General features: G+C 38.1%; 1 protein-coding gene across 1 annotated transcript; it reads right to left on the bottom strand.

Moving 5' to 3' along the window:
* Positions 1-6,360: 6,360 nt before the first annotated feature.
* Positions 6,361-11,737, bottom strand: LOC131408312 (olfactory receptor 143-like). Its single transcript, XM_058544931.1, is given in 2 exon segments — positions 6,361-7,100; positions 7,103-11,737. Coding segments are annotated over 2 exon segments (930 nt in total). The 5' UTR covers positions 7,440-11,737; the 3' UTR covers positions 6,361-6,507.

An 11,737-nucleotide genomic window follows, 5' to 3' on the forward strand; every position in this document is an offset into this window, starting at 1 on the left:
GGTATTATCACCAAATATCCTGAGAATGTGATTTGAATGTAGCCTAAATGAGACAATTCAGGTGAACTAAGTCTTTTTATTTATTTATTTATGTATTTATTTCTTGCTGAGGAAGATTAGCCCTAAGCTAACTTCTGTTGCCTATCTTTCTCATTTTTGGCTTTAGGAAGATTAGCCCTGAGCTAACATCTGTGCCAATCTTCCTCTACTTCATATGTGGGTCACTACCACAGCAAGGCTGACGAGTGGTATAGGTCCACGCCTAGAATCCAAACCTGCAAACCCAAGCCACTGAAGCAGAATGCGCCAAACTTAACCACTACGCCACGGGGCCAGTCCCCTGAACTAAGTATCTTTTATTCTGTCTTCTCCCTTTTTTTATTGGAAGCAAAATCTGTAGGTAATTTACCTCTAATAGTTTTTAGCAGCAAAAACTCAAAATTGTAGCAGATGAGGTTGATGTTACATGAAAGAGGACTCATTATTAAGAAAGCTGATGATATTGCTTGTCAGAGTAGGAAGGTAGAATCTTCTCTTTGATAAGTGAGGTAAACAGAAGTTACAAAAACTATTACTTTCAATTATTAATTGTGAATCAGAACACCCTAAATCTTTTTTTTTTCAATGTTTAACTTTTCACATGTATATCTTTTGCCAGTTAATCCACAACTTGGCTTATATGGATGCAAGGGAACAATACTGTATCAGGGTTTATGTTGACAAGCGATAGAAATCGACTCTAGGAGTTTATACAAAGAATGTTGGAGATGCAGAGACTTGGTGTGAGGTTGTAAAACCATACTTGGAGAACAGGCAGAACCAAGGCAATCCCAGAGGCCAAGAGCAGGATATATTTCAGCAGGTGCAGTCTGGCTGCAATGCCATACCCCTGTTCCATACAACTAACAAAGCCCCTGGACACTGCTGCAGCCACATAAGCGGTTCCCAACTGCCCCATTGTGTTTGCATCACTCGCATCAGATTAATTTCTCAGGTGGGAGCATGCAACGGACAAAGCCTAGGTCCATGTGCCTGTTTTCTGGCAGCCAGGGAATGTGGGGGAGGGGTCTTCTCTCCTGTATAGTTTCTGTCGTGGGAAGTTGGGCACTGCATCTCATCAGTATTATACTGAAGGGAGGATTCCCCCTAAAAGACACATGCACATACAATTGTGTTTTTATATTTACAGAAGGAAAGAACTGATATTTTCAACTCTGATTAGTGGTTTATTTAGATAATATCAAATATGACATCTGGGAGTGGAATGCTTCCTGTTTTTTCATTGCATTGGATTAAACTGATGCCAAGGGAATTCAGGTCATTTTCCTCTATCTTGTTTAGTTGATTTTCACATTTTTAAGATGCTTTTTATTTCTGGCAGCAGCATTGAATATTGGTGGAACTGAATAGTAAGCTGGCTGGCGAAGTACAAATGTAACCTCCAGAGGCTTAGCCTCATATCATGAAAAAGTATAGAAGGATAGATTTGGACTGAGAGGCAATTTAACCTTATATGAATCAAAGAAATTGGTTCAATGAGGGCAATTTGACAATGTTTATCAAACTTACAAATATACATATCCTTACACTTAATACATAATTGTACTCTAAGAACTTACACACATGCCTAATGATTTATGTATGGGGTTATTCGTTGTACTAACAAAAGACTGGGATTAACCTAGTTATCCATCATAAAGGGACAGATCAAAGAAAATTTCAGACATTTGTACAAAAAATATTAAGTAGGTATATAAAAAAGACTACTTTTATTTATGAATATGAAATGATCTCCAAAATATATTGTGGAAAATGTAAGTGGAAAAACCCTCTTATACCATGTTCCAGTCTGGACTGGTTGCTTTCTAGGCTAGCTGCACAGCTGTCATCCTGGGGCTTCTCTTCACTACTCTTCTGAATTTACTCTTCCCTGGATCCTAAGTCTTACTCATTCTCTAGCTTTTTCTCAAGAAATGGTATATATGAGATAAAAAGCAAGTTAAAAAACAGTGCATACTGTATGCTACCGTTTGTGTAAAATCAGTGGGATAATATATATGAATTTTATTACATATAAATAAGATATCACTGACAGCATTGATAGTAACTGATATTACAGTTGCCTCCTGGGAGAACAATTGGGTGGCTGGGGGACAGGAGTATAAGGGAGACTTTTCACTGTATACCCTTTTTGTACCTTTTTAATTTTTAACTATGTGAATGCATTATGGACTCAAAAACTAAATAATTAAAAAGAACCTCCATACTAGGAAGCCATATTTCCCTTATATAATGAATTATTAATCCTACATTTACACATAGAAAAGGAGAAAAATCTAAGTAGAGATGATGGTGGTGGTAAGAGAATGTGGTAAAAGAAAATTTTCCAGAGGAAACAGCGTCCTAAGAAGAAGAAATAGCAGTGAAAAGTCTAAGAGGCAAGAGAGAGCATGGCATCAGGAACAGTGCTTTCATAGGAGGAAATATTTACTGACATGGAAAAATGTTCATGACAGCAGGCGATCAGAAAACCAAGAGCAAGAGCAAACGAAGCAAATAACAAAATGAAAAGGCTACCTACGGAATTGGAAAAAAATATTTGCAAACCATATGTCTGATAAAGGGTTATATCCAAAACGTATAAGAAACTCATGCAATTCAACAAGAAAAAAACAAATAAACTGATTAAAAAATGAGCAAATGATCTGAATAGACATTTTTCCAAAGAAGGCATACAAATGGCCAATAGGTGCATTGAAATGTGCTCAACATCACTAAGAGGTACATGAAATGTACTCAACATCACCAATCATCAGTGAAATGCAAATCAAAACCACAATGAGATGTCACCTCAGACCTATAAAGGATGGTATTATCAAAATGACAAGATATAACAAGTGTCGGTGAGGATGTGGGGGAAAGGGAACCCTTGTACACTGTTGGTGGAAATGTAAATTGGTTCAGCCACCATAGAAAACAGTATGGAGGTTCCTAAAAAAATTTTAAATAGAACTACCATATGATCCAGCAATCCCACTTCTGGGTATATATCCAAAGGAAATGAAGTCAGGATCTTGAAGAGATATCTGCATTCCCATTTTACTGCAGCATTATTCACAATAGCCAAAAATACAACCAAAGTGTCCATCAATGGGTAAATGGATAAAGAAAATATGTTATATATATATACAACGGAATATTATTCAGCCATAAAAAGAAGGATATCCTGCCATTTGCAACAACGTGGATGGACCTTGAGGACATCATGCTGAGTGAAATAAGCCAGACACAAAAAGACAAATACTATATGATCTCACTTATATGTGGAATCTAAAAAACCAAACTTATAGAACCATAAAGTAGAATGGTGGTTACAAGGGCCGGGCGGGGGGAGGCGGGGTGTGGAAATGAGGAGATGTTGGTCAAAGGGCACAAACTTTCAATTATAAGATGAATAAGTTCTGGGGATCTATACCTGAAATTCGCTGAGAGTAGACCTTAAGCATTTTCATCCATCACACCTCCAAAAACGTGAGGTAATGGATATGTCAATTAGCCTGATTGTGGTAATCATTTCACGATGTATATGTATATCAAATCATCATGTTGTACACCTTAAATTCATACACTTTTTTAGTTGTCAATTTTATCTCAATAAAGCTGAAAAAAAGTACATACTTTATGTGTAATGTCACATCAATTTCCTCCCAAATATACCTGCAGATGTGAAGAGAAGGTACTTGAAGGTAACACACAAAATCATGAAGGACTGTTTTCCCAGTGTTGTATCTGATACCTAGCGTTCTCGTAGCCTGAGATTTAAGGTATTGCAACTTTCAGTTCTTGTGAAGAAACTGAAATGCAATCAGTTCACCATGGTTGAAGCCAAGCATGAGGACTGTGCAAAATAGCAGGGGATGTCTCTATTGTGTTTCTGCTGCCACTCTAAGACAACAGAATTTTACCCACCATCACGAATTTTTGTGTTTTAAAAGTGCCACAGCCACTTTGCATGCATAGCTAATTTATTTACTTGACTTTATTATCTTCTACTGACAGAGGTTTTTTGGAGATAGGTTTTCAATTTCATGCATATAAGTAATGCAACACAACCCTATTTCATTTTAGTTTTTGAAGGTAAAATTGCATGTTTTTTCTAATTTATGTTGTAACCAAACCAAACAGTTCTTTTTTTTGTTTCAAAGGAGATCCAAGTTCTTAAGGCGGAACAAGTTATTTTGTAAATAGGCGTGCAATTTACTTAGAAACATTAGTCAATTTAAAAGACACATGTTACACTAGAAAAAAATGACACTTCTTTTTATTGTGTCAAACTAGATTCTTTTTTCAGTCTTAAAGATTTATAGGTATGAATTTAAAGAAAGCTAATTTTCTGAAAAACAGGGAAGTTTTTATTAACTCAAACTTTTAATTTGCCTTAGCACAAAATTTTTATCAAACACGTTTAAGCTATTAGTTTTATGAATATGTATTTTGCAAGATTCTAGTCTAAGCATGTGTAGGAGAAAGAAGGAAGATGTGAACACCAGATGGTAAAATTCTACTTCATTAGACAGAAACGTAAACAAAATTATGACAGTCATATATATACACACATACACACACACATATTATAGATCATATCTCCAATGCTATTATAAAAGATACATTAAATTAACTTAAATTAATTAGCTTCATCTCTCAGTTCCTAACTTGTATTAACATATCCTATACTTATTCTTATAAACTAATCCTTGTGATTCCTCTTGACTAAGCATAAATATCTCACAGGTACCACTGAGCCTTTGTTGAGCTTCCCACAGTCCTTGAGGCAGCACCTCAGGGAGTGTCTCTCTTTGGCCCCATTGAGAACCACTGAAGAAAAAAACTTAGTGTTGTATCTCTGTATACATACAAAACAAGAAATTTGGAACTCTATTTTTGATATTTTGCCTTATGAAAATACTAGCTTTTTTCTTTTTCCAAATGTAAAATATCATAATAATTAGTTGTCTCATTTTTAAAATATTCATGGAGATTCCATCAAGCATCATCAACATTATGCTATGTTATACATATTATTATAAAAAGTCAGATTAAATATTTCTGGAAGCATAAGCATTTCTCCAGTTTGGTGTTCAAGCACTTATGGGCCATCCTTTCAGTACAGTGATTTTTGGCTAAGGGTTTCATTCCTACCCTCACTTTCAGGCTGATTCTAAAATAATTCTCCAGATTTTTATCTCCCGTCTCTAATAATTCCTATTTTTTTCAATTCCATCCTGAGAGGCAAAGCGATAATGTGGAAAGGACAGGGTTTGAGGTTAGACGACTTGGGTATAAATCTGGGCTCCGCTATGAACTAATTGTGTGACCTTAAGGTGAATCTCTGAATCTCAGTTTCTCCATCTATAAAACAAGACATTAAGACTTACATTATAATAATATTTAAAAAGTGACAACTCCTGGCAAGAAATCAACAAATGTTAATTCTATCTTCTCCAAAGTGAAAGTTACGAATTGAAAGCATAAAGCCCTCCGTGACAAGATTCTGCCCATTCTTGCTTTTACAACTTGAACAGAACTAGAAAGGCTTCCCAACTTTGCAAAGGGGAATTCTTTTTGTACATCTGGGCAGAGAAGCCTCACATTGAATCTGACACTTTATTTTGAAACCAAGGACACTCACTAAGCTGTGAATTTTATTTGATTCACTTATGGATCTCAAAGTATTGTTCAGGAATTATAAATATGTTCAGAGAAAAAAGCTGATCAGCCGACAGGACAGCAGCAATCTTCTTTTCTATTATATTTTCTCAATGCTATGAAACATAGCCACGTTTCTCAAGAAATGTCTGTAATTTTCATTGTTGGTGAGTTTGAAGAAGGTGGGCAGGTTGGTGAACCTCACTCATTCTTACCCATCCTCAGGAATAATTAAAAAAAACAAAGCAAAGGCTCAACAAGTTATCTTTCTCTATCTCATCTATGAGTTAAGAAACCATGTTTAGAAACCATGACTAAAAGAACTCTGAAATTCTGGAAAATTTTTAACTTTATAGTCTAATCTATTGTAATATAGTAGAAATTCCTCAAATGCTTAACAACAGAAAGGGCCATATATGATTGTTTTTAGGGAAAACAAGAGGGTGACCTCATCAGACAGTGTTTCACTACAATGTTTGCTTATGTATGAAAAGTACATGAAAAGAGGCAAGTGGGAGGTGGTCTAAAAAGGAGTAGGAATCAGGCTGTGTCTCTGGAGCCTGCTGTTAAGAATGAAGCTCAGTTCAGTGAGCAAGCACAGAACTGAGAATCATGATGAGACTCAATAAGACACTCAATAAGGTGTCTGCATGATTAAATGATATGCTTAGAGAGAAAAAAGTATTTAAAGCAAAAACTTTGTTCTGAAGAAAATTATGGGGAAACATACTTACACATATACAAACACACACACACACAACATACACACACACAGCAACAACACAGGAACACTGGTTCTGCTTAGTTTGCAATTCTCTTCAGGGTTTTCTTCAGAGCAAGTTTGACATCCTTGTTCCTTAGACTATAGATGAGGGGGTTCAACATGGGCACTATATTGGTATAAAATACTGAGAAGAACTTCCTCTGGTCCACGGAACCAGCAGAAGAGGTCTTGAGATGTGTGAACAACCCAGAACCATAGAATAGGGCAACAGTAATTATGTGGGAGCCACAGGTGCTGAAGGATTTGGACCAACCCTGGGCTGATGAGATGTGGAGGATATTTGAGAGGATCAAAGCATAAGAAATGAAAATAATGAAGCTGGATATTATTACAACTGTGCTCACAATAATGGAATCCACCAACTCACTGGCATAGGTGCTGCTGCAAGAGAGCTGGAGGAGGGGGAAGATGTCACACATGTAATGGTTGATGATGTTGGAATCACAAAAAGACAATCTGACCATGTCCCCTGTGTGCACCATGGCACCAGCAGACCCCATCACATATGAACCAAACATCAACAGAGAACAAACCTGAGGGGACATGGTGACCGTGTACAGCAGGGGCTTACAGATGGCCACATAGCGATCATATGCCATGGCTGTCAAACATAGCACTCAGAATGGACAAAGAAACAGAAAAAAAACAGCTGAGTCATACATCCTGCAAAGGAGATGATGCTCTTCTTTGACACAAAGCTCATTAGTATTTTAGGGGTAATGACCAAAGAGTGACAGAGATCTATGAAGGACAGGTTGAAGATGAAAAAGTACATGGGAGTGTGAAGGTGAGAATTCAGGCATATTAGATTAATTAAGCTCAAATTCGCTACCACAGTGACCACATAATGTAATAAGAAAAGGAAGAAGAAGGGTAACCGGAGTTGAGGTTGGTCTGTAAATCCTACCAGGATGAACTCAGTCACTGAAGAGTCATTTTCCATAGCCATTATCTGCAGGGGTGTGTTCTGTGAGGAAATGAGAGAAGAATGTCACATTAGGATAAGACTCAGATCATTTGTTGCTAGAGTGAGGACTTGTTCTATTGGGCTCAAGTGTGACCACTGGGACAGCACTCTGGAAGAAGAGCCAGAGCAATGACTCCTTATCTTTGAACTTTCTTCTCTCATTTGTCCTTTCCTTCCATGTGTTAAAATCTCAACTTGTAACTCCTCACCTCCAATGGGCTGACACAATTCAGGATAAAGTCTTTTTGGATGGTCACCAAAAGTGATGTCCACATTTGAGGTAAGGAAACAATATCTTGAAGAGATTCATAGGCTTGCCAAGGTCATTTAGCAAGAGAGCAAAGGAGACAAGAGTTGTACTTGGAACCACTTCCTATGGAAATTCCTGAAGCTTTGAGATAGTGAAGTCACTGTGATCCCCACTGTGCTTGTTGCTCAACCCATTCTCTGCCTCTTACCTTTCAGAAACTCAGTACCTGGCTTCGAGAAAGTGCTGAAAGTATCCCCTAGTGTCCTGCATTCCTCCTACCCATTCCCTTCATCCAATCTTACCACAAAATCACAATGAATTGTTAGGAAGGACAAGTAGCCTCCCCACACCTCACCACTTCTGTAGCTGTGGGAATGAAAACATCAGAACAAAGAAGTCTCAGCCACCCAACTTCCTTCTGCTTGGAGACCTCACTACTACCAGACCTTAAATGTTCTTTTCCCTTCACTGTCCTGAAGGAAACAAAGGTTTAGATAACAAATGAGGTGATATTCCTTCTGTTTGAGGATTTGCATATGTCTTCCTGAGAAGGCAATTGCATCGACTTTATGTCTCCAAATCATCAACTGGCTAATACTGTGAATTTATCTTATTCTCTGTGGATCTCAACAACTTGTTTGGAAGCTTGGAAAACATGCCTCATTCAGGATGAAAGTTTGATCAGGTTCCTGAGGGAAGAAATTATGGAGCCTGTGTTTACATCCTTTGTCAAGGAGTTATAACATTGGTTCCCGTAGGATTCAATGTTCTTATCCAAGTACCAGTTCACATTAAGAATTTCGAATCCTCTGTGCAGGGAGCTGGTAGCCTCCTTTGTGTTCCGAGTCATCCTCCAGAGCTCTCGCTCCATTCTAAAGCAAGTGTGTTCAGGGACACAGTCATTTGCTACTTTCAACACCTTTTTTACATTTTCCTGTGATTGATATAGTATATGTCATAGCTGTAATAATATCCATCTTTTGTTGTCTTTCACATCTACAGAGAATTGTAACAGACACATGTTAAGATAATGGGCTCTGGAGTCAGATTGATTAAACTTGCATTCAAATTCCACCACTTACTACACGTGTGATCTTGGACAAGTTGCTTAATCTCTCTGAGCCTTTTTGCTTCATCTACATATGAGTTTAATAATAATTCTTACTTCCTAGGACTGCTTTGAGGATTAAATGCCTTATAACCTCTAAGGCACTTAGAGCATTTCTTGGCATTTGGTTAAGTGCTAAGTAAGTATTAGGTTTCTTTCCTCCCTGTCCTCATCTATATCTATAGCATGCGCCTCTTTGCTAAGTTCACAATTCTGTATCCAACTATTTACTAGACATCCCCCATCAAATTGAATTCAGCATGTCCTGGTGGTCTCAGAACTGTTTCTCCTCTCATTGTTCTTTTCTAAGTTAACAGCACCATCCTCTATCTAGTTAGCTAACCTAGAAACAGGTTGTCATTCTGGGCTCCTCCTTCTCACTAACCATTACTGATCTTCAAAGTTTACATTATTCTATATCCTTAAATCCCAAAGTAAGCTCTCTTACCTTGTCTGGAACACAGTCATGTGTCACTTAACAACAGGGATACATTCTGAGACATGTGTCATTAGGCAATTTCGTCCTGTGCAAACATCATAGAGTGTACTTACACAAACCTACACGGTATAGCCTACTACACACCTAGGCTATACGGTACTAATCTTATGGGACTGTATATGCAGTCTGTCATTGACTGAAACATTGATATGTGGTGTGTGACTGTACTCTAAAAGTTTGCCTAACTTGGATCTTACCAATACCCTTATATTAGCTATTTATTGATGTATATCAAATTGCCTTAAACTCAAAAGAACACCCATTTATTAGTCATAGTTCTGTGAGTTAGAAGTCTGGTGTGGAATGGCATGGTTGGCATCTCTGGCCAGGCCAAAATAGAGTGTAGACAGGGCTGCCTTCCCTTCTGGAGTCTCTGGGGAAGAATCTGCTTCCAAGCTCATTCAGGTTGTTAGCAGAATTCAATTCCTTGTGATTGTAGAACTGAGATCTCCATTTCCTTGCTAGCTGTCAAGTGGGGATCACTCTCAGCTTCTGGAGGCTGCCTGCATTCCTCACGTGTGGCCCCCCTGTCGTCAACTCAGCCATAAACAACACGGTGAATTCTTTTTGCACTGGAACTCTCTGACTTCCCCGTCCTCATTAGCTTGAGAAACAACTCTGCTTTTTAAATGCTCACGTGATTACATTATCCCTGCCTTGATAATCTCCCTAATTTAAGGTCAACTGTACCTTATAACATAGCATAATCACTAAAGTGGATCTCATTATATTTGCAGGGTCCACCCACACTCCAAGAAGAGGGGATTATGCAAGAGAAAAAGTCATTGGGGAGCTTGTTTTTAACTTTTCATTGCAAGTGACACTAATCTGAGTCAAACAAAACAGCCTGGAAATCTCTTCTTCACACACTTTGTATAGAATTAGCTACAGAAAACACAATATTCTCTCACTTAAAACTCTTCAGCTTCTCTCACCACAAGCGCAAAACCCTCAGCCTGTCAGAGAAAACCTTCTGGCATCTGCTCCCCAAATTTTGATGTCCACGGCTTATCTCCCATGTCTCCACTCCTTGAATTTTACTCTCTAGTAATACTGAAGAGCCTGAAGTTCCTCTCACGCATTCTGATGATTTCTTCGCTCCATGTTGTTTCATCTGCCTGAAAAGTCTTCTCCCTATTGTTCACTTGGACACCACTTACTCATTCTCCAGGTTCTGTCATTATTTCTGATAGAATGTCTATTCTGACCTCTTCCTCCTCTGTCCCCACTCCCAGCACTAAAGCGCCGTGTCTGTATGCTGCTGAGGCATCTTGTGCGTGCTCTCATTTATATACATCTGTTTACCTGTGTACCCTCATACTGTAAACTTCTAGAGGGCAAGACACTTTGAACACAAATAAGATGCAGATCCTGCCCTTCAGTTCTCTCAGTCTAATTAGAGAAGCAAGAAAAGAAACTGAGAATTGTACAATTTATATACAACTGGTGCTAGTCACAGTACTAAACTCTTTTATTAACTTATCCTTTATAATTTTCATGACTATCTGAGTAAGGTATCTCTGTTTTACATACGAAGAAACCAACACTGAGGTTAGATAATATTGCCAAAATCACAACAACTAATGGCAGAGCCAGGTTTTAAGCACAGATCTTTCCTAACGTAAAATTAATTTCTCCTCCAATGCTATGCAGAAAAAAGGGAGTAAGTGCTATCATAGGAGTTTGTGCAAGGTACAGTAGTGACACGTATTAATTAAAAGCCTTTTCATTACAATAAAATAATTACTTTTGATTGTAAGTGAAATAAACTGGGAAGTACAGGGATGCATTTTGCTTCAGATTTGATTGGATCCAAGGGGTCACAGAGGTTGTGTCTCTCTCTTTCAATTTCTTGAATGTGCTTGGTTCTACATGGCTTTCTTCTTGGACAGACTTTCTCCATGTGTAGACAAGAAGACCCCACTGTGTTCCTCATGAATATGCATCTCTACCTTTATTACTCTGACTCAAGCCATGAAAAGGTTACTCTTTTGCTTGATCTTGTCTCAGTTGAAATTTCAAAATGGACTTTACTAAGAGTTGAGGCATAACTCAAGGGGAAAATGGCTTATCATGAGACCATATTAAGACTAGCCTGTTCTCTGGGACTCCATGGCCCTTCTCCATACACTCAGATCTCCATGAAAGAGAGCAGTTCTTACCTGGGCACCCACTTTTATAATTTCCAGCTATCAATGTGGCAGGCACAAGTTTTATTGCCCTTCACCCAAGACTCCCTGGAGGTATTTTGGGCTTTTGGTGTAAAAAATGAGTAGGAGAAACGAAGAAGTGAGAAAGGAAAAACTCAGTGTCTGCTGCTTAATGCCTGTACTTTTTGTTTTGTTTGGTTTGGTTTTTTTTTTGGTGAGGAAGAATGGCCCTGACCTAATATCTGTTGCCAATCCTCCTCTTTTTGCTTGAAG

The sequence above is a fragment of the Diceros bicornis genome, chromosome 7 (genome assembly GCF_020826845.1).
Source record: "Diceros bicornis minor isolate mBicDic1 chromosome 7, mDicBic1.mat.cur, whole genome shotgun sequence".
Lineage (NCBI taxonomy): Eukaryota > Metazoa > Chordata > Mammalia > Perissodactyla > Rhinocerotidae > Diceros > Diceros bicornis.